We start from the raw sequence: 24,340 nt of genomic DNA on the forward strand, positions 1-24,340 counted from the left end.
CCGCGTGGAGCCCCTTGTAGTCCACCCCCCACTAAGAGAATAATAAAAAAAAAAAAAAAAAAAATATGACTTCTGTGATATTCTGTTGCCAATTCAAGAATATGCGAGGTCAGGAATTATGTTACGAATATGTCTTGTAGGCAACAGTTCCGAAAAAATATATTTCCTCTAGATAGCAGCACATCTCTGTAAACACTGTTATTGTATCAAGGTCAGTGTGTTATGTTTTACCAAAACCTTTTATTCCGAGTTACTGAGGTTGCGTACTTTTGACGAAGTTTGTATTTAACAATTTATTGTTAAAATGAAAACGGTCATTTTGCTATTAACAATAATAATGACTTTTGTTACAGAGGCTTGGGAAATGGAAATATACTACATTCGAAAGTACCAGCCTATGATTCGCGGTTGGCTCGGCACGAAGGCCATTGTTTCAGTATCTTCCCCTGAACTCATCGAGGTAGGTCCAGTACCTTAAGCCAGTGCAGTCGCCTTAACAAAGGGCTGGAGAGACAGAACACATTTGCACAATCTGTTTTAAGTTGCGACCACTTCATTCCACAAACTTTACAAGTGATCACGTACCAACCGCGCTACCATGCAACGCTGTATGGTCTACCCCTACAGTATCCACTCCAGACAGGGAAAGCGCCGCAAGATACATAACAGACCACAACCTGGATCAATGCTAACCGTTGTTTTTTCTGCGTCTTCGTGTGATAAGTTTTGTAACCGTGAGATTTCATAATCACGGTGCAACACTTGGCACCCACACAGAAAAATCAACCCCTCCTCTCCCTGAAGAGTAGGTTCCATTTCCAAACACACAACTCTTCTCAGAACGAACTAAATTTTGATAATGGATCCCGACGGGGCCCGAAACGGTTGACTCTGCTGGCGAGGGTCAGCAGCAATTTACTGCTATGCTATACTACGAGATTTATAACGCGCAAATTCGGGTTGTCATAGCAATGAACTGTCGCTCGCTGACATAGTGTATGAATGTACGTCACGTCATGAACACGCCAGCAGACATTTCACTGTACTGTGTCTGATCTGTGTGAGCATGTGACGTGTAGTGTACTAGATAAATGAGCTGCTTTAGGATTGACTATTTGTGCGTGTTATTCGTGGGAGATGGGCCTGAACGTCGGTCTGACCGTATCATTGCATAACACGTAGGACTGGAAAAGAAAAGCAAGGAAGTTAATGCGTATATAAGAAACGAGGGTGTTTCCCGTTGTATTCTCGGTGGGTGTTACTTCAGTCACGTGAGGTACGCAGGCTAAAAAATAGGGAGGGGGGACATCGACAGACAGACAGACAGACAGCAATGTGATCTCATTACTTACTTACATATTTACTTATGGAGCTGAACCCTTCTTGAGAAGCCAAATCTGCAGCTACTCAAGAATTTCCCAGCATTTTATGGAACCCGAAGGTTCATTACCGTGTTCAAAAGAGCCCTCCACTGGTCCATATCCTGGGCCAGATCAATCCAAGCCATACAATCCCATCCTATCTCTCTAAAATCCATTTTAATATTGTCCACCCACCTACACCTTGGTCTTCGCAGTGGTCTCTTTCCTTCTGGATTTCCCACCAATAATCTATATACATTCTTCTTCGCCCCCATTCGTGCTACATGCCATGTCCATCTCATACGCTTCAAAAATTATAGAGGGGGAATTCACAGAGAGATGAACAGACAGACAGTAAGGTGATTTCACAAGCCAATTTTTATTTCTTCAAAAGAAAGAAGGTAGACTTCTACAGTTTCTGCTATATTTAGGGGCTTCGCACATTCGGAATATAATCAATATAATAACATTCTAAACGAAAAACAAGGTTCCACCAAGAAGTTTTTCTAAATGAACACATATTTTATGAGAACAGGTACAGCTTGTTAGCGGTTCCACATCCTGGCTTAATTAGTGTTACGTGCATCACTCTACAGGCGCACTGTGTTACCGTAATATCATGCAGCATAATTATAGTTTTTATTGCATGAGGAAGAAATACAACCGGACAAGTCCTTATTTGCTTTTCATCAACAGGTGATACTCAACAACTACAGGACAATAGACAAGCCATTCATATACAGGTTTCTGCACCCCTGGCTGGGAACAGGCCTGCTTACAGCAACAGGTAAAGTCTCCTATTTCTGTCAAGCTTGACATCATTACGTTGTGCTGTAATTCGATTTCTAGTAACATTAGCGTGTAACACTCGTTGAGAAGTCAATGGGCACCCCTTGCTCTCTCTGTCTCTCTCATATTCCTTTCCAACCCTAAACGTTACTGAATGATACGTCGAGGCCGAAGTTTAACGCCAACTCCCACTAATAACACGCATAAATAGTCAATCGTGAGACCGTCTTATTTGTGTATTACACTTCATATATTCACATCAAAATATTATGAATACTCACACAAGAGACGATACGCTTAAAGGACTGCTCGTTCTATCATGACCTACCATGTGACGAGGGCTCGTGCAGCTTGTTCGTTGTCACGGAAACCAAAATTGCACATTTTCTGTGTTTAAATCTCACCTTTTCATCAAATACAGAGCACTCGTGAACCTGAGACTCATTGAGACCGACAGGTTCCAACCCTGGGACCGGTATCAAGTGAAGTACAGACTCACTGAGACCGACAGGTTCCGACCCTGGGACCGGTATCAAGTGAAGTACAGACTCACTGAGACCGACAGGTTCCGACCCTGGGACCGGTATCAAGTGAAGTACAGACTCACTGAGACCGACAGGTTCCGACCCTGGGACCGGTATCAAGTGAAGTACAGACTCACTGAGACCGACAGGTTCCGACCCTGGGACCGGTATCAAGTGAAGTACAGACTCACTGAGACCGACAGGTTCCGACCCTGGGACCGGTATCAAGTGAAGTACAGACTCACTGAGACCGACAGGTTCCGACCCTGGGACCGGTATCAAGTGAAGTACAGACTCACTGAGACCGACAGGTTCCGACCCTGGGACCGGTATCAAGTGAAGTACAGACTCACTGAGACCGACAGGTTCCGACCCTGGGACCGGTATCAAGTGAAGTACAGACTCACTGAGACCGACAGGTTCCGACCCTGGGACCGGTATCAAGTGAAGTACAGACTCACTGAGACCGACAGGTTCCGACCCTGGGACCGGTATCAAGTGAAGTACAGACTCACTGAGACCGACAGGTTCCAACCCTGGGACCGGTATCAAGTGAAGCACAGACTCACTGAGACCGACAGGTTCCAATCCTGGGACCAGTATCAAGTGAAGTACAGACTCATTGAGACCGACAGGCTCCAATCCTGGGACCGGTATCAAGTGAAGCACACTCATTGAGACCGACAGGTTCCAACCCTGGGGCCGGTATCAAGTGAAGTGCAGACTCACTGAGACCGACAGGCTCCAATCCTGGGACCGGTATCAAGTGAAGCACACTCATTGAGACCGACAGGTTCCAACCCTGGGACCGGTATCAAGTGAAGCACAGACTCACTGAGACCGACAGGTTCCAATCCTGGGACCAGTATCAAGTGAAGTGCAGACTCATTGAGACCGACAGGTTCCAACCCTGGGACCAGTATCAAGTGAAGTGCAGACTCATTGAGACCGACAGGTTCCAACCCTTGGACTGATATAATATGAAGCACAGGAATTTGAATTGGTTCATCCTGGCCCGTCACCCTAGCAATATTACAAGAGGTTAATCAACTTCGTCCAGTGTGACCGATATATTCTTGTGAAGATGGTCTTTAAGACCGAAACATGTCACGGATGAAAGATTAAAAAGGAAATACAGAGAAAAAAACATTTTATCAGTCACACTGGACGGAGGTGACTAACCCGCTATAAGAAGTACACAAACTATTGCCAGTTTTACCTAATAAAAACGAACCTTCATATACATATACCCGGTATATCACAATCGGTACAGCGACGGGATACACGACCACAGGATCGGGGCTTTATTCCTGATATAGTCTTCTCTTCTCCACAAGGTCCACTCAGCCTCTTATCCAAATGATACTGTGGGCTCTTTCCCTATGGGATAAAGCGGCCGGGTCTTGATAGTGACCTCTCACCACCAAATAGTGCCGAAGTTAGAAATGTGTGGAGGTATACCTCCACTCCCTTACGTCTTCAAGACGTGGTGCTTAGTTAATTAAGCATAGCTACAACTTTAGAAAAGCTACATACAAATTAAATTAAAATATAATATGCATACTTGTCTTGTATAATTAACGTTAAATCAGCTCAGACATTTTTAGATGTATGTGTATGTATCTTCATACAGAGTGTTTCACGACTTTAGGGCATAACTGCAGGAGGTGATTTCCTAGGTCCTTGTGATCAAAAAAGTTCATATAAACATGTGTCCGATTTTGGACAGTTACGGAGTTATGGCCGTTTTAAACTCAGAACAGAAGGTAACGATTACTGACAATAAACGGAACAAAATAATAAACCAGCACAGTACATGATACATTTAAAGTATGAATGTAAAGTTAACTTCGTGAAATTACCTTTAATTTGAGTTGATTGGTGCTTAAAGCTGATTTTCGAAAATGCCACCGCCGGCCGCAACACAGGCTGCCGCTCGGTTGTGAACCGCGCCGGACATACCAACCCACCACGCCTTAGGTACCTCTCAAGTGTCGAGATAACGAGAACGCTCTGTCTGTAGCTGGCTAAAAATAGCGACCTGCCAGCTGACAGACGCGGTTCACACGAGGGCGTGTACGGGAATGAAAAAACTGTCATAACACCGTAACGGTCCAAAAGCGGACACATGTTTACGTGAACTTTTTTGATCACAAAGACCTAGGAAATCACCTCCTGCAGTTATGCCCTGAAGCCGTGTATACACTCATGATGATACTTCGTATTGACTTCGAGTCCAAAGTCATCATATTCAATTTGTTTTATTCATGAGTTGATGTTTTACAGTCTAATGCATCTCATTCCATGGTATGGGTCCATTCACCTATCACGGCCTCGGCCCATTTGACTGAATGCCATCTCTGTTTTATTGTTTATATCTGTGGTTCCCCTGTTCATAAAATATTGGGCTCCCTTTGTGTCAATAGCGAAGGTTTCTGAGCCCATCCTCCACGAATCTACAAAAATAATTTTTGTATGAGACGGCGGAAAGAAGTCCCGTGGATGCTGGGTACGGCGTATGGGGCTTCCCCTTTCTGTCTGCTGATATTTTCCTCGTCACTCCCCTCTGACCAATGACCACACTCCAAAGGGGCTGGTGAAGGTATCACGTGTTTAAGACACCCGATCATTCCGCTGAAGATAAAGGGCCCGACGGCTGCAAGGGTGTGGAAGGGTCAATCCACGGGTCTCCTTTGCTTGGTCTTACGCACTGAAAGTAATTTATATTCATGAAGATTTCTGCCCCATTACAATGTATGTTCGTAATTTAGTGTAGTGTGTATCAGCTTCTGTGCATTGTAGCTTGTAAACCCATTGCTATGCTACGACCATGAGATGGACGCATATACCAGGGCCGTTTCTGGGCAACGACTCAGTAAACATGTTCCCGTTGCTAAGCAGCAGTTGCTTAAATAATGCAACAGCTGGACTAAAATAGAAGAGCTGCTTTCTATCTGGTCCGCGCCGAGATATTACAAGTAATGGACAATGTCAGTTCAATTAGTTCTGTACGGAAGTCTGTGAAGACAGGACTTAACTCGGAGGACGAGAAATAGCCATTCTTGAAGCCGTTACCAGGAAACGTCTAATAACACGCTGAGAACACTAGACTGTGCTATGGTAATCTATAAAGTGTGGAAATAGCGATAGCGTCAGTTATTTGTAGTGGTCAGTAAATTTATTCACCAATCCAAACCCCGTCTATAGTCACTCATACACGTGACAGTATTAAAATTAAACCCTGGGGGGGGGACATCACAGCCCCTTGGGTGCCGTTGTTCTCATTTTGGAAAATGCTGATTGATACTGCAGTGGTACAGAATACCTGGATGTTCACATCCACGTCCCTTATACATATCCAGATTTTACATTTTACCTTGTTCACCTTACGTTGCCTAGTTACTGCCTTGGCAGCGAAGCCAGCTGAACTGCTAATAGAGTTGACAAGTGTTGGAAGGCGTCCCCAGGTCTGAGTAAGCTCTTTTCATATCCCCCCCCCCTTATTTTTAGTAAGTACGCGTAATGAGCCCCGATGAAACATGCGGACAGTTTCAAATACACAGAGACATGAGTTTTGTGCAGTATTCGCTTTTCCCAGGATTGAAGTGGCATGCCCGTCGGAAGATGCTGACACCTTCTTTCCACTTCAAGATCCTGGAGGACTTCCTGGATGTGTTCTCTGCGAACAGCGAGGTCCTAGTGCAGAAACTGCAGCAGGAAGTAGGTCGCGACTACTTCGATGTACACCCCTACATCAACAATTGCGCCTTGGATATTATCTGTGGTCAGTTGTGGTCAGTTGTGGTCAGCAGTTCGGAAAAACAAAAAGAGTCCAAACAAGACGGCGAGTCGATGTCCGCTGCGCCGTTGCCAATTGACCTTCTAAATGACCCAACATTTCCATTTGTATCTCGATTTGCCGAGGGCACGCGGTGTCGTAGTTGCTTGAAACATTATGCTACAAGCCGGAAGGGTGGAAGTTCAGTTCTCGATGAGGTCAGTGGATTTTTTCAATTTACCTAATCTCTCCTCTCAGCCTCTAACAGAAAATAAGTAACAGGAATCTTCCTGGGGGTAAAGAGCGGCCGGTGCGTAAGGCTGACAAACTCGCCGCCATCTGTGAGCCGATTATGTATATAATGTGGGAGCCTCGACGTCTCACAACGCTATGGACCTCCACGGGCTGTTACAGGGAGAGCTTTGCTTTTTTTTTTTAACTAGATTTGCCAACAGCGGCATTTAATTGTATGTATCCGCTGTTGTAATGCGCTTTCGCAATCTCGCTGTACGCATATGAAATCGCTTCCTCTGTCCGTCTGTACGCGTGTAACAATTAGAAAATCGCTGGAAGGTTTTCATTAGATATGTTTGAAAATGAAAGTAAATTCGTTGGCAGATTATAATTTTAGTTTTCTTTTAATTCGCTTAGTGGGGGGTGGAGTCCAACTGGGTCCAGTCCTCACGGCGGCCACTGATTGGCCTATTGTAGCCTGCCCCGTGTGATTATGTTGATGGAGAATTTGGTGGAATGAAGATTGGCAGGGGAAACCGAAGTACTCGGAGCAAACCCGCCCCAGCCCCACTTTTTCCACCACAAATCCCACTTCACCAGACCCGGGATCGAACACGGGCCGCCGCGGTGGGAAGCCAGGGACTAACCGCTTGAGCTATGGCGCGGCCTTAGTTTTAGTTAAAATCAGAGAATAACTAACATTTTACATGAACTTTAACATGCGTTTCTATGCGTGTCTAGGGCAAAACTGCTCCAATATATATCGAAGTTAAAATGTTTCTAACAAATATAACGGAAGAAAGTGAGCTACACACTTCATTATGCCAAACTCGCCTTTCTGAACTCTTTTATTCAAGAACCGATCTCTAAAATAATTGATGATCCCCAGAAACTTTTATTATCGATTATAATTAAGCTAAAATTCTTTCCATGTGAATTTCGGGGGTACATAATACATACAAATATGTATTTAATTATAATATAATTTATCCTGCTGCTCAAGTCTTTTACTCTCGATCATAATAAGTAAATATATTATAAAATAAACGCTTCAGTTTTTACCATTAAAAAAGCTCGCAATAAAAAAAACAGTGTTTTCTAAGTCCAGTCTGCATTGAAATTTCTCTGTAACAGAGACAGCCATGGGAACGCCAGTTCATGCCCAGGAAAACGAAAACCCGGAGTACGTGGACGCTATACACACGTGAGTAATAGCTGCTTGTACATATATGTATGGAGGGACACGCGGTAGCGTAGTTGGTTGAGGCACTGTGCCACAAGCCGGAAGGGCCCTGGTTGAAGTCCCGATGAGGTCATTCGATTTTTTTGAATTGACCTAATCCTTCCAGCCGCACTATGGCCCTGGGGTCGACCAAGCCTCTAACAGAAATCAGTACCAGGAATTAAGTAAATAATTTCCCTGGGGAGTAAAGCCCGGCCGGCGCGTAAGGCTCACAGCCTTACTGCCACCACTGGGCCGAGTGTCTAGAAAATGTGGGAGCCTCGACGTCTCACAACCCCATACGCCTTCACAGCCCGTTACAGGAATAGTTTCTTTTATGTATGGAGTTGGTGGACTTAGTTTGATGTATGGGGGGCAGAGGGCCGCTCGAGTCACCCCCAGTGGAAGGGGTGTGGCCAGCAGAAGTCACGCCCTCTTGTTGAAGAGGAGGTTCCACTTCTGCACATATACATGTCTAGGAGAGAGCAAAAACTTGATCCTGGATCCCGGCGGGACTTGAAGCCAAGAATTGGTGTGCTGGCGAGGGCCAACAGCAATTCAACCGACCGACTTGTGTATGTATGTAGATCAGTTAACCAACTCTCTGGTAGCAGAACCCAGAGGTTCAACGGCGCTAATACGAGAGCCCACCATTGGACACGATCCTGAGCCAGCTTCATCCATCTCAGCCACTGATAAAGGAGTTAATGTTACATATTTTCCGTCACGTTCCTGTTGCAGGCTTTCTCAGGTATTCATGGATCGCTTAACAAAGGCCTGGCTCTATCCCAACTTGACTTTTAGACTCAGCTCCTTAGGCAGAACCTATTACAAGTGCATTGGGGTGCTGCATAACTTCACTGACAGGGTACGTAACATTTGACGTCTTCATGGAGGTTGCTTGGAATATAGTACACCACATAACCTGCTACATAGGTACAAACGGTTTCCTTCTTCAGGATAATAAATTAAGACAGTGTAGTAGTCTGGTACGAGCTGATCACCCGCCCAAGGAGTCCTACCGAATGTGTAAGATCTAGAAAAATCGAAGTGAACAGAGAAGTTCACGGAGGTAGACCTAGGCCCACTGAGGCTGTAGTGCCAAGGAAACAAAAAGTTGTCTGGTAAGTGGGTATTAACGTTTCGGAGGAACACAATGCCTCCATCTTCAGGGATGATGAGTTATGAAAGAGTGTGGTATTGTTTTATGGAACCCGAAGGTTCATTAATGTGTTTAAAGAAGACCGTCACTGTTCCCTATCCTAAGCCACATGAATCCAGTCCGTATATTTTTTTTGTATACCTTATTTCCCTACGGCGTATTCCAGTTCTGTTCCCTCTCGTGGAGGGTTCCACAAGTGTCTTCTTACCCGAATGCTCCGCAACGAAAATGTTATAAACATTTCTTGTTTCGCGAACATCCTCTATGTCCTGTCAGATCTCATGTGATTTTATACAGAGTGAAGGCATAATATGGGGGGGGGTTGTTTCGAGTCTCGAATGGAAGATCGGAAATCTGTGATGTGGCTTTTCGTGGTTCTCCTCAGTCACTCCAATCTAATTCCTGGATGATTCACCAAATTAGGCCACAATTGATTCTTTCTCCATCCGTTCCAATTCGTTATTTACTAATCATCCCGGCCGCGCCGTAGCTCAAGCTCTTAGTCGCTGGCTTCCCACCGCGGCGGCCCGGGTTCGATCCCGGGTCTGGCCAAGTGGAATTTGTGGTGGACAAAGTGGCGCTGGGGCAGGTTTTCTCCGAGTACTTCGGTTTTCCCTGCCAATCTTCATTCCACCAATTGCTCCACAATCACCCTCACCTATCATCTGGGGCTGGTACAATAGGCCAGAAGTGGCCGCAGTACAAGGGACTCAGTTCCACCCCACAAGCAATAAAAAAATACCAACCATCTCACCATTCAGCACCGCGCCCTGTCTGAGCCGATAGCGTCAGTAAATAAACCACGAACAGATCGTGGAGGCTCAGCATCAACGGCAATCAAACAGCTTTAAATCTGGTTCGTAGTGGTAAAATGAAATTTCTGACATAAAGCGCAAGTTATCATAAAATCCTTCAAAAATAGCATCGTTCAACGAGTATGTTAATTTGGTCCTGTATAGAACATGGATTTTACGCAAATCTAAAATTATTTGAAACAGTAGCATAAAGCTCGTTGAAATGTCGACGGAAAGTTTTATAAACAGACTTAGAAATAATACCTAACCTCAATAAACTAAAAGAGTTCTAAAGAAATTCTGCATTTAGGCGTGTAAGTTCTTAGATAGGCTATTAATTTTGCTGGTAAAATAACTATGCATTATGCAGTGCTTCTATGTAGATAGATATTATTAGGAATCGAAAGTGGAAACTTCAGTACCGATACAAGCATATCTTCAACTGCTGCCATCTTCCTTTCCTGTTCCTAACCACTACCAACTCCGATTGCTAACACACGTAACGACATACTACAAAACGTTAAAACTATACAAACGGCTTCTATGAATGTGTCACATAAACAATACTTTTTATTCTACTTCCAGGTAATTCAAGAACGTAAATTACAGCGAGAGTTTTCAGAGAACTCTGCTAATGAAAAACTGGAGACAGGTAAGTTCATACTCGTTTCCGAGTCTATTTAAGGACGCTACGAGACAATAATGCAAAATATTAAAACCGGTTACGACATACGCATGTGAAACATGTTCGATAACTCAAAAAGGGTAAAGTAAAATACACAAGAGAGGAAACTCTACGGACCAGAAACCGAGCAGGGGGTGGGGAATCAAAACTAACCAGGAGCAGAGGAAATTATATAAAATCCATGATTTGGCAGCGAGTATTAGAAGGGGAAGCCGGTCACGGTGGCCGAGCGGTCTAAGGCACGCACTGTCTTCGCTCGCTCGGAAGTCGGTATCGTGGGTTCGAATCCCACTCAGGGCATGGATGTTTGTGTGCGTTTTTCTGTGTTTGAGTACAGGTAGAGGGCTTGCGACGAGCTGATCACCCGCCCAAGGAGTCCTACCGTATGTCTAAGATCTAGAAAAACAGAAGTGAACGGAGAAGTTTATGGAGGTAGACCTAGGCCCACTGGGGCTGTAGTGCCAAGAAAAAAAATAGAAGGGGAAGTTGGAGGGATTTGGTCGTAGGACTATAGCGGATCAAACATGGCAGGCTAAGATAATTTTTTAAAGTAAGCAAGAAAGTATAAGACAAGTGTGAAAGCCCACACTGACGCGGTCAGAAGATGTAGAGAATGATTTACGAGATCTGAAAGAGAATAAATGGAGGCAAGAAACAATTATTCTAGAAGAATGGGCATCTCTCGTAGAGGGGATCAGGGTTCTGGGCGGACCATAGAAGGGCCACAGTATCAGGGATTGAGTAAATATCTGCGAGATCAGTAGCTCAGAACATGCGTCTGCGTTTGTTTGTTGCACAGTTGCATATATTTTGACACATATTTTGCACAATGGTGGAGGACCTCCATAGGGACGGTTAGGACTTGAAAATCTCACAAAATTTTTGGGACACCTAAAAATGATTTCATTGCTGGTTGCTCTTAAAACATTGTTAATAGCGTACTGAAGTATTTTTGTTCCATAGTGCTTAGAGAATCTCTCACAGTTCTCTTGGATATTTAATTTTAAATTTTCCACAAATAGAAGCTCGTTTATAAGTGTTCGAAATAGAAGGCAATTATTTACATTGTAACTGATTAGTTAATTCCATACAAGCCTATATTACTTTATATTAATGCCATTAAGACCACATCAGGGCTTCATATTGCCTGCCACTTCAACATTATACGTGTGCACTGCGCATGGACAACGCCTGGCAGATCAGCCGGCGAGCCTATATAGTAAAATGGCTCCCAGTTTCGCCTGGTAACCCTCTCGAGTGGTGTTAATTTAGATTAATAACGAAAACTTTCAAATGAAGAAACCCAGCAGGTTGGCACAAGAGAAATGTCAATTAATTTTATTGTGGAAATTTAAATTGAAATTTTGTTTGGGTAATCAGCTATTCTTACCGGTCCAATTTTCGTGCCTAGTTCTGCGCATAATACAGGGTGTACAGATAATCAGTAAATAAAACTGACATTAATGTTTTAATAGTTGTTATTATACATACCATTACATGTTTCGATCAGAGTCTTAATTATTACATATATTTACAAATAAAGTAATTAACTTAAATTAAATGTAACCCTAAAGATTCTGCAGGTAAGTTTTCTCGTCCCCTGTAGGGCACTACAGCTGTCCAGCCGATAACGGGTTTTAGCTCATCTGGAATTACTGCTCGCCCCCTTATTTTTATATCATTTTATAATTCAGCATTCATCCTACAATTGAACGCTGATCTAGATACAGGGTCGTTAAATAAGCCACAAAAGACATACATGAAATTAATCATAACGCGTGGGAATTGATGCTCTCAGAGCGGTGATTATGAAATATCTTCTGGGATATGTTTGCTACTTGTTTCGAGTTGATTTCTTTATTGATTAACTCATCGACCCTGAAGATGGAGGCCACATGATCCTCCGAAACGTCGGTTGACTCTGAACGGACTACACAGCGTTATATCCCCCGCTGAGGAATATATATACGCTTGTATGTAACAGTTTAGGGTTATTCCAGGCAAGAAGAAGCGACTGGCTTTCCTGGACATGCTACTAGATGTCTCTGAAGGTGGAACTAAGTTAGCAGACGAGGAGATACGGGAAGAAGTCGACACCTTTATGTTCGAGGTGGGCATCGCAGTATTTTAAATAAACGGTGTAAAGTAACAATAGGGAAACTTTCTCATACCAATCGTATTATGAGAGAAACAGTTTGACTGCCATTTTGTTATTCATTGTCACTTTAATAAAATGGCCGCCTGCTGTTCATAGTTAAGTGTTCTCTCAAGATACTCCCCCTGTTTCTAACCGACACGATCACAGAGGCCTGTCACTGAACAATATCCGAAGGCAGTTCCATTTGTTCGTAACGTCGCATGCATTTTATAGCCCTACTGTATCTCTACTCCCTCTGGCGCTACATACTCTAGGTGCTGAAGTTGTCCTTATGATATACACCTATATGCTCATACATCTTTCATGTTTCCTTTGTCTTTGGGGCTTGAGAACCAACTGTTTCTTTCTCCCGTTATGCATACTAATTTTTAATATCGAAAAGTAATTTTTAATTTAAATTTAAATCTTTACATAATGAGTCACATAGAACTATCTTTGTATAATTCCTTTTAAATTTTACCTCCAATTTTAACACAGCCTGAGAAACGTCTAGATATATAACTGGCAGAAAGCATACAAGTTCGTATCTAACGCGAAATCTTTATTCTTCTGAATGACCTCAAATGCAACAAAGAATAATGATTTATATAGTTCTGGGGGCAGAATTATCTCCAATACAACAAGTAACAGTGATTTATATAATTCTGGGGGAAGAACTATCTCCAATACAACAAATGGCAGTGATTTATACAATTCTGGGGGCAGAATTATCTCCAGTACAACAAATGACAGTGATTTATACAATTGTGGGTGCAGAATTATCTCCAGTACAACAAATGAGTGATTTATACAATTCTATGGGCAGAATTATCTCCAGTACAACAAATAACAACGATTTCTACAATTCAGGATGCAGAATAAAGACAGAACTGCAAGCCCTATACTTTTATACATGCGAGTTGATATACAGCCGATTTCTATATACGGACGTACCTTCGCCCGACTGATACCATTGTTATCTCACTTCCCAGGGTCACGACACAACCGCTACTGCGATATGCTACGCTTTGTATCTCCTAGGTCTACATCCGGAAGTACAGGTAACAACAGACTGTCTTTACTTAACAGAATCTCCCATTTAGTTAAATATGAATCCCGGAAAATGCACACGTAATACTCAGTAGTTTCCGGTCTGGGTTTTTGTTTCAGCGAATATTTTTTGTTAGTAAATTAATTTATAGCTAATCGCATTAACTTCCGTATTTTTTTTTGATAAATCCTTGGTGTACGCATAAAATCAGATTGGCAGTTAAAGGCACAACTTACTTTCTTGAACGACGCCAATAATAGCAAATAAATGGCTAAAGTCGTTTCCTTTATGTTGCATTCGAAATGAACTTCTCAACGTTAGCACTTCAGTCAGCATTGTTTTCTACTTTTAATATTAACTATATTAAAAATGTTTCGAATAAAAGTTAAATATTTTAAAAGAAATTAGTGTTATTTTTCTATCATGTTTCATTTTCTTGTACGATGCGTCAGTGTTAGTTAGTTATCATATGCAGACCGTAACAATTATGTCGACTGACCCAACATAACCTGCAATAAATGGCTTTGATGACACGATTAATTATAATGTGGCGTACAGACCCGTTGCCAAGCGGGGACTGTAAACGACGACAGTTGCAGGGCACCGTCTCGGTACACACGTTGCCGTGGCAACGCACGCAGCATTAGAGTTAGTGTTGGAAACGGGGCTTTCTATTTGGTCCTTGCCAAGATGTTAACAACCAGGCCAGCTGGAGCAACGAGTTCAGTTGTGAGTAGTACTAGCCAGCAAGCAAGGGCGTGAGTACAGAAGCTGAAGAATTACTGAGAGCTGTTGCCAAGCAACGACTAGAGAATACTATAAAAGACTGAGGATTGGTGTATGCTGTATTCATTTGCAAAGTGTGTAGAACAGCGATAGCGCTGTAATTGTTTGTAGTTCCGAGTTGCGTGTAGCAGTTGTCAGTAAATCCAATCATCCAATCCACACCCCGTCTATAGTCACACATATGACAATATTTTAAATAAATATAAGTTTAAGCACATGTAGACCCATAAACTCGGGTGTGAGAGGCTTCGTTTAATTGGCCTCTTACTGAGACTTCGGTAACCTTCCAATGTGTTAGGGAGCTCGTGTTTTTATATCTCCGCAGCCTTCCCGACAGTTCAGAGCAACACTTGTGAATATGCAGGTTCGGATATGTATACATCACGTAATAATAATTCAAGGACGTTCACTCGTGTTTTCAGTTATCTCGAAAACCATAAGATTTAAGGCTAAAGTACATTTGATATGGCCTAATTGCCATTTTATCTACAATATTTGCTCAAAACTTTTCTTCATTTAGCGTATTGCGTTTCAGCAAATATCACAGGTGTGCCTGTTGTCCTTCGCGTACAATGAGATTAAATTTTCTCTGATCTCAATGAAAATTTTAACGAGCCCATAGTTGCTGCAATACAGATATTGTGTTTTGAATGGAAACAGGGCGATGGATAATGTCCAGAAACACAATACTTGTATTAAATTACCATCGTCACAGACTTTTTGATCCTATCCACAATTTCTCGTATAATGCTGGAACATCAAATTTAATCAGAACCGGTTTATCTATTCTCAGGTTTTTCTGTGCGTTCAAACAGATGGACAATATTAAAATGGATCTTAGATAGAATGGTATAGTATGGATTGGATCGATCTGACTCAGGATGAGAACCAGTGGAGGGCTCTTGTGAACACGATAATGATGCAGGGAAGTCCTTATGTTGCTACACAACTGGTGGCTTCTCAAGAAGGGCTCGGGTCCATGAGTGAGTGATGCAGTGTGACAGCCCCCTCACTGAACACAGATGCACTCTTTGTTTTGTTTTACAGGATAGGGCATACCAGGAGCAGGAGAACATCTTCCAAGGTTCAGACCGTACAGTCACCATGAAGGACCTCAACGACATGCAGTACCTGGAGAGGGTCATCAAGGAGTCCCTGAGATTGTACCCCAGTGTTCCAGAAATTTTAAGAGAAATCAACTCAGACATTAAAATAGGTCTGTCGAACAAACAGACATATTTGTCAGGAAAGAATGAGCACACAGTCTCCCCCTCCCTACCCGTTTCCCTTTGTATAGAAGCTACCGCCACACCCTCCTGAGCCCTCCTCCGCACCCACGGATTATTACTCCAATTTTTGCTTTGATCTTTTATCAGCCTCCAACGAAATATCGTATCACTTCCTTTTAATCCTTTAAAGCCCAGTGATCGCTATAAATATCACCCGCTTTAACATATTAAAACTCTGCATTCTGCCCACAGTGTATCTGTGTGTTCCGTGTGGCTCTTACAGCAAACAGCGACTGTTTCCCTAAACAGCAGCAACCGCTTGAGCTTTGTAGTGGTGACGTAGTGTTTCCTGTGAGGTACGGACTGAACACACTAAAACTCTGCATTCTGCCCACACAGTGTATCTATGTGTTCCGTACGGTTCTCGCAATAAACAGCGGCTATTTCCGTAAACAGCATTAACCGCTTGAGCTTTGTAGTGGTGACGTAGTGTTTCCTGTGAGGTACGGACTGAACACACTAAAACTCTGCATTCTGCCCACACAGTGTATCTATGTGTTCCGTACGGTTCTCGCAATAAACAGCGGCTATTTCCGTAAACAGCATTAACCGCTTGAGCTTTGTAGTGGTGACGTAGTGTTTCCTGTGAGGTACGGACTGAACACACTAAAACTCTGCATTCTGCCCACACAGTGTATCTATGTGTTCCGTACGGTTCTCGCAATAAACAGCGGCTATTTCCCTAAACAGCATTAACCGGTTGCGCTCTGTAGCGGTGACGTAATGTTTCCTGTGAGGTACGGACTGAACACACTAAAACTGTGCATTCTGCCCACAGTGTATCTGTGTGTTCCGTATGGTTCTCACAGCAAACAGCGACTGTTTCCCTAAACAGCAGCAACCGGTTGGGCTCTGTAGTGGTGACGTAATGTTTCGTGTGAGGTACGGACTGAATTTCTATATCCTGCGAGTCGCAGGAAGCGACGTAAGGGGAACCCTGTGCCTGGGACTAAAACTGGGCCAGTTTGTTCCTAGGGGATTTAAATTAGGGAACCTGGCCCTCCAGCTTGCTTCATGATGAGACGTGTCGAGGCGTGCACTGAATCTCATGGAGAACATTTTGTGCTCTTTCGGCTATAAAAGCAGATAAATGTTTCTGGCCACGTGTTGTTATGTACATTTTTCCCTGTTTTGGTAAGTGGGACCCGTGCCCAAAGGTTCTCCGCAGCTTTCAGTTACACTCAATTTTTTTTAATTCACTTGGGTGGGGAGAGTCGAACTGGATCCACGCGGCACGGCGGCCACTGATTGGCCTATTGTAGCCTGCCCCGGGTGATTATGATGATGGAGAATTTGGTGGACTGAAGATTGGCAGGGAAAATCGAAGTACTCGAGAAAACCAGCCCCAGCGCCATTTTGTCCACCGCAAATCCCACTTGACCAGACCCTGGATCGAACCCAGTTACACCCAATAAGCATGCCCTCACCAAGACTCTGAAAGGACGCGGCGGAACACGGCCAGTTCCTCCGAAGACGAGGCCCACTCTGAAAGCACCGAAACAGTAAACAAAACGGAACGAAATTAAGGTCATGTACAGCTGATCCCTGTTTCATCTGCCAGAAGGATGCAGGTTGGGAAATGACGTACGTCACAGTCTGGTCAGGGACTCGGGCAGGGCTCGATGAAGAGGCCAACCGCATGCATCCCGAGTCCCGCTGCTCGTTGGCTACCAGCCTGACTTACTCTTCGACCTTGAAGAAATTTCCTCCGAAATGACAACTTATAAGGGACTACTCAGTGGCTTTAGTCCGCAAGCGCACTATGCCGACCGAGCGACCGCCGCTTGTCGGCGAATTTAAGGCCAACTTTAGCGGATAGAGGGGGTCGCGTGGTGAGCGCAACGAATCCCCGCGGCTGTACGGGTCTACACACCTTCATATTCCAGATAATCATTTTTTCTTTACTCTTTTTTTTTCTAATTCAGGAAACAAAATTATGTTTCTTACAGCAGTAATCCTTGCTTTTCAGGAGGTCACACTCTCCCTGCTGGTACGGTGCTCCATGTTCACATGTACGTCCTTCATCGGAACCCACATCAGTTCCCCAACCCCGAGAAGTTCGACCCTGACAACTTCCTGCCAGAGAGGGTAGCAAAGAGACACCCTTATGCCTACATCCCCTTCAGCGCTGGCCCCAGGAACTGCATAGGCCAGAAGTTCGCCCTGCTGGAGGAGAAGACTGTCTTGTCCTACATGCTGCGTCACTACGAGCTGCGATCACGTGACAGCAGGGAAGACATTAAAGTATATAACGCTCTTATACTGAGAATGTGTGAGGGATTCAATATAAGCGTAACTCCAAGAAAGAAGAGCGTGGATCTATGACGTGTATCATGCTTGTCTCTTGGTTTTATATGGGCGTACCACATCACACGGTGTCACAGTTGTAGGCTGTTAATATATTAAAGGTGAAGTTTACTCTTTCGGGACGTCAAGTCGTGTAGTCTAGCACATAGATACCATAATTTCTGAGGTTTCTACCGCTTCCATCTTCAGTAAATAGTACTCTTCCATCCTGAGGATAGAAGCAATATGTTCTTCCGAAACACTGGTAGACATCTACAACACTACACAGCGTGACCGCTGTAAGAACCTCAAGTTTCACAGAGTAAGGATGTTTGATTACGGGGTGCCAAGAGGGGCAGTGACAGGGGCAGTGACAGGGGCAGTGACAGGGGCAGTGACAGGGGCAGTGACATGGGCAGTGAAGAGATTTGCATAATGAGGAGCTTCAGAAGCTGCACTCTTCGTCAAATTTAATTTCCATTAGTAAATCAAGGAGAATTAGATGGGTCAGACAAGTAGCATATTCGGCGGAGATAAGCTCTTCAAAATTTTAATCGGACACCTGACTTGAGATCAGGTATCGGAAAACTAGATGGGAGGATAACATTAAGACTGATCTTAAAAAAGAGAGGTTGTGAAAATCTCGACTGGTTTCTAATGAGCGATGGGGTCCAGTGGTGTGCTATTTTTCTTTCTGATTTTGCAAAAGGAATAGAATTTCTTGAGCAGCTGAGAGACCATAAGCTGCTTAAGAAAGACCCTGCTCTAATGTAATTTGATTAACATTGTCGTGTGTGTGTCAGATGGTAGGATAGTAGATGAACTGAAAAGGATTTGAAAGGAATCGGTTGTGGCCTAAATGAGGCACTCTGTCGGCACTTGCTGGGAAGGACTGAGAAAAATCACCGACAGCCTGAGCCAGATAGCTGGTTTCCCGGAAGCGATTCAATTCAACACCTCTCATATATAAATTAGACCGTCACCGCTACACGGGCAGCGCAGTCGACGCCGGGTGTCATGCAATGAATACAGACAAAGGACTTGCGCGGATGTTTTGTTTCCGTGATTAACGTTTTGCGTCATGACATGAAATAATGCCGGGAAGAGGAGGTATAAATCCACTCATTCTTAACTTCAGCACTAGATGAATGTGAGTGCTCAGCTTCAAGGACCGGCCGCTTTACTTCCAAAGGTAAATTGATGTGAGGCTGGGTGGACCCCAGAGCCGAACTGGACACTGTTTTCCTCCGGAAATCTAATGCCGCTTCCTCTGTTGTCCAGCCTGCAGCAAGTCGCTTTACCGACTGAGTTGTCCCGGCACAAAATTAATAAGCCGATTAAATAAATTTAGAGAATGATACCTTACACATAGATGGCTGGCTTGTAGTCGAAATGTGCACTGCATCGTAGCATTGTTGTCGCTGTTGATGGCGAAGCAGAATATTATATAGAATGCATTCTGGGGGTGTGACACCGTGTAATCTGGCAGGTGGCGAGGATCTACTGGCGTGTAGGTACCACACGCTGCTTCGATTTTCAAATTTATGGGCTTCTTAATAAGAGGGTTAAGGATCTTATTATTATTATTATTATTATTATTATTATTGTTATTACTCTTGTTTCCAGGCCACCATCAGAACTAAGGGCACCAGTTTTCCTTTTTATACTCTTACTGATGGAACAGAAATAAAAAATGATACACTGCTCTCCGTTATTGACTGAGACATGTTGAGAACTCTTTCTTTTAGCTGCTCATCTGCGCTTACCTCATCAATTTATATTGATACTGGATATCGGTAAAATAACACGATAACTGAAGACGACCAACTGCAATAAATTATGTTCATGGCGTGAAAAACTGCATTAAGGCTGGAACTCTTGCAGTAGTGAGCGATACTAGGCTCATTGTCTGCCATCTGCTGAGGGATTACTGAACTGTGTGCCACGAAGCTAGGACTCCACTGCCATCTGCTGAGGAATAATTAAACTGTATGCCACGAAGCTAGGACTCGGTGCATCAGTTAATAGCACAGAAGTGTTCCATGATACAACACAGAACGCTCAGTCGGTATAGCGGCAAGCTACAGCCTGGGCGACAGGAGTTCGATTCCTGGCAGGGGCATGTGAGTTTTCTCTACTCCACAGCGTACAGACCGTGTCTGGGGCCCACCAAGCCTCTTATACAATGTGACCAGAGGTTCTTTCCCTCGGAGTAAAATGACAGAGGCGTGAATCTGACCACTCACCTCCATCAAGTGCAGCGGTTAGGAATAGTGGAGCTATACCTCCACCCACCCCCCACGTCTTCATGACGCTGTAAGTAACTTTACCTTCTACAGTGAAACCTTTTGTTTGTGGGTGATGATCTACGAGACATCTGGGAAGGGGAAACGAAGGATGGAAAAGGGAAGTGAGGAATATTGTCTCACCCGCACGCACCGCAGCAAACAAATACGCGACATTCAGAGATGTGTCACGTGGCGCGGTCTTTCGATTTTTAACTTTTTATTTGTTAAATTTTCAGCACTATAAAGATACTTAGTTTTGTGCAGGCACAAAAAAAGAACTTCATACGTAGCGCATGACGATTGTGATATCAGTGCAACAGCAGGCATACCGGAGACCGAAACGTCGTGCACTAATGGAAGAGGGGCATGAAACAGAAGTGGTTAAACCAGAAACCGCACGAACAGGTGCACTGAAGACTGTGTTTGTGTTTGTATAAAGCACGGAGTACAACTATGAGCTGCCTTCTTAGGAGCTATCGCTTGGCCCACGGTAACCGGGTTGCTAGCCAATTACGTTTATATTTGTAAGCGCCAACGAAGGCGAGAGACATTTGAGCACAGTAAAGCTATTTCTATTCACTGCCTTCAATTTCTCGCTTGTCACGAACGAGTAGATGAATTCGTTTATCGGGTCTGGGTTATTACTCATTTCCTCTAAATTTATGCTGTGCAGTTGGTAAACGTCAATCCACTGATCACGAACCACGATTTGTATACCTCTGCTTGCGAATGCGTTTTGTTGCTGCGCCCATATCCGAACTGGTTATCCTTGCATGTGTGTATCACGCTCGTTGCTCAGTTGAGATCAAAGAATTGAGTAAAGTGGTGGGGATATCAAGGCGACCGCGACTTCAGTGTGTTCAGTGTAAAGGATTGCTTCGTTCTGTAAGGGTGTTTGGTGTACTGTTGCTGCCACACAATTTTTTTGTAAGTAAAACAATCATACAATCTTTTGACTATTTAAGCGAATTGTTGCGAAATTTTATGAATAAATCTGTTTCTTATACAACAGATCTAACGAAAAATATACGTCGTTAGTAAAGCAGAGGTTTGTGTTTACATTCTGGCAAAGAAAACATACCTTTAGTTATTATGTTTTTGGACATATCCATCATCTTGTCTATTTTTTAGAAACGGGACGGTATTTAAAAAACAGACAACACGATGGATATGTCCAAAAATATAATAGTTGTAGCAAAATAGCATCGTCACAAATTTTAGATTTTTTCTTATGCTAGTGGGGTGGGACTAAGACCCTTGTACTGTGGCCACTTCTAGCCTATTGTACCAGCCCCAGATGATAGGTGACGGTGATTGTGGAGCAATTGGTGCAATGAAGATCGGCAGGGGAAACCGAAGTACTCGGAGAAAACCTGCCCCATCGCCACTTTGTCTGCCACATATTCCACTTGACCAGACCCGGGATCGAACCCGGGCCGCCGTGGTGGGAAGCCAGCGACTAACCTCCTGGGCTATGGCGCGGCCTTGCTTTTAGAACTCGGTTATCTGTGGGCTTTTTCAGACCATCTGTCGGGCAGATTCCGGCCAAGATGGGGCAGACAGTGTCTACATGTTTCAAGTTTTCTTTTTCTAGGCAAATCCATACGTAAATGGCATCGCCTAACAACGATAATACAGAAGCGACTTTCAGATAGTAATTATTTCCTTTATAACAGGTATTCGTTGGTATACCGGGAATTTATAGTGAGTTATCTGGAACGTAATATTTCGAAAGACCAGTGCCATGCCTGCATTTCACATTTCAGTTCCATTGAACCAGTGCATATAGAGAAAGTGTAAGGGGCAAGCAATGACAACAATACAGAAAGGACAGGATAGCAGTTTCAAAACTCCTTTATGTGAATAAATAAGTTTGTTCCCCCACCTCCACCCGACAACAGTGACTTAAAATGTGTCAGCAATTTCGAAAAATAATTGGCTCTTATAATGAACCTTAATGATACCCGTGAAATTTTATTTTAAACTGTTTGTAATTAAACGTGGCCTTTCAGGATTAAAAACCATTCGAAACTTTTTTTTATCGGTTGGGGCCTCCTTTTGGGAAAAGGATACATTAGACAAAAATGACAGCATATGATTGAATACCGCGGATTAACGCATGTTTGTCTTTTGTACGCCGCAGCGAAGGGAGTCCCCAATACGCATGAGCCGCAGAGCCGGTCCTAACGGAAATCGAAACCCGACTCCTCGGTTGGCCAGACTAGGCTAAGCACTATACGGGTTATCTCGGCCCCATGGACTCGTGACTTGCACAAAGCACAATACAGTGGTTGTCTAAATTGCCACGTAAACTTTCGGTAGCCAGTGACGCAACAAGTACTTCGAGACGCGACAGGCGGGCAAACAAGCTGATACAAAAACACTTGTTTCTGTTGACAGAATTCAAGGCTGCAGAAAGTGCTTTGGAGGAAACAAGTATTTCATCACTTCCGTCTTAAAATAAATTCAGCGTCTCACAGGTGATGTGTTGTGGAATAGGCCGCACCATAGCTCAAGGGGTTAGTCGCTGGCTTCTCACCCTCACGGCCCTGGTTCGTTCCCGGGGTCTGGTCAAATGGGATTTGTGGTGGACAAAGTGGCGCTGGGGCAGGTTTTCTCCGAGTACTTGGGTTTCCCCTGCCAATCTTCAGTCCACCAAATTCTCTATTATCATAATCACCCAGGGCTGGCTACAATATGCCAATCAGTGGCCGCCGTGCCGAGTTGACCCAGTTCGACTCCACCCCACCCCCACTAACCGAATTAAATAAAAAAAATTAGGCCGCGCCATAGCTCAAGCGGTTAGTCGCTGGCTTCCCACCTCGGCGGCCCTGGTTCGATCCCAGGTCTGGTCAAGTGGGATTTGTGTCGAACAAAGTGGCGCTGGGCGGGTTTTCTCCGAGTACTTGGGTTTACCCTGCCAATCTTCATTCCACGAAATTCTCTATTATCATAATTACCCGGGGCAGGCTACATTAGACCAATCAGTGGCCGCCGTGCCGAGTGGACCCAGTTGGACTCNTGAGCCTGGATAGCTCAGTAAGTTAGTGACTGGCTAAGGCCGCGCCATAGCTCAAGCGGTTAGTCGCTGGCTTCCCACCGCGGCGGCCCGGGTTCGACCCCGGGTCTGGTCAAGTGGGATTTCTGGCGAACAAAGTGGAGCTGGGCGGGTTTTCTCCGCGTACTTGGGTTTACCCTGCCAATCTTCATTCCACCAAATTCTTTATTACCGTAATTACCCGGGGCAGGCTACATTAGACCAAGCAGTGGCAGAGTGGACCCAGCTGGACTCCACCCCCCACTAAGCGAAAAGTGTTTTGCGATGAGGTTAACTTTTCGTTAACAAACTCAGGCCTACAGACCACGAATCGAGTACGTAATGCATTCATGGATGAAACTATTTATGTTGCCTGGTTATGACAGAAAATGCGATCGTTTGACAAAACTTTGGCGATTTCAGGGCCCCTCACGGTGTTTTCAGGGTTTTGGACAAAATTAAAGCATAATGGGGAGGTTCGTCCGTCGTCATGTGTCCTCCTTGAAACTAACGACCGATTTCTGTGTTTTCGCGACATGCACGAAACGTCGTAGGACGAATTTCTTTTATACGGGTTTTCTGTAGCGCCCATTTAACATGAAGCACTGAACTCCAGCTTGCCGTCAGTGTTGCCAAATGAGTGACGTCCCCCGCAACACAAAATATACATAGAACACGATAATTCCACCGCGACGGACCGGGTTCGATCCTACGTCATGTAGGATTTGTGGGCAAAGGGCGGGTTTCTTTCGGGTGCTTCGATTTTCCCCACCAGTTCTCATCCAACCCGGATACTCGTTCAATAATTGTGTGACGTCATATAGTCTCGATACAGACATCGCGAAATAACCAACTAAAAATGAAGATGTAATTTGGATAGGAGGCGGGGTGGCACCCAGAAGCGGTCTGGACGACGT

The 24,340-nt window shown here is 44.1% G+C and overlaps 1 protein-coding gene across 2 annotated transcripts in view; it reads left to right on the forward strand.

Annotated features, from left to right (window-relative positions):
- The window catches only part of LOC111873185 (cytochrome P450 4C1), a 19,578-nt gene extending 1,343 nt beyond the window's left edge, over nt 1-18,235 (forward strand). Inside the window, exons 2-11 of one of the 2 annotated variants that reach the window (XM_023867693.2) lie at nt 354-460; nt 2,058-2,148; nt 6,273-6,458; nt 7,821-7,890; nt 8,650-8,776; nt 10,450-10,516; nt 12,550-12,659; nt 13,679-13,747; nt 15,571-15,739; nt 17,782-18,235. In XM_023867693.2, the coding sequence (XP_023723461.1) occupies nt 354-460; nt 2,058-2,148; nt 6,273-6,458; nt 7,821-7,890; nt 8,650-8,776; nt 10,450-10,516; nt 12,550-12,659; nt 13,679-13,747; nt 15,571-15,739; nt 17,782-18,137 (1,352 nt within the window). In that variant the 3' untranslated portion in view covers nt 18,138-18,235. The remainder of the gene's footprint in view (nt 1-353; nt 461-2,057; nt 2,149-6,272; nt 6,459-7,820; nt 7,891-8,649; nt 8,777-10,449; nt 10,517-12,549; nt 12,660-13,678; nt 13,748-15,570; nt 15,740-17,781) is intronic. The other variant, XM_023867701.2, reaches the window with a different exon arrangement.
- The last annotated feature ends 6,105 nt before the right edge of the window (nt 18,236-24,340 follow it).

Source organism: Cryptotermes secundus, unplaced genomic scaffold (genome assembly GCF_002891405.2).
Source record: "Cryptotermes secundus unplaced genomic scaffold, Csec_1.0 scaffold1269, whole genome shotgun sequence".
Lineage (NCBI taxonomy): Eukaryota > Metazoa > Arthropoda > Insecta > Blattodea > Kalotermitidae > Cryptotermes > Cryptotermes secundus.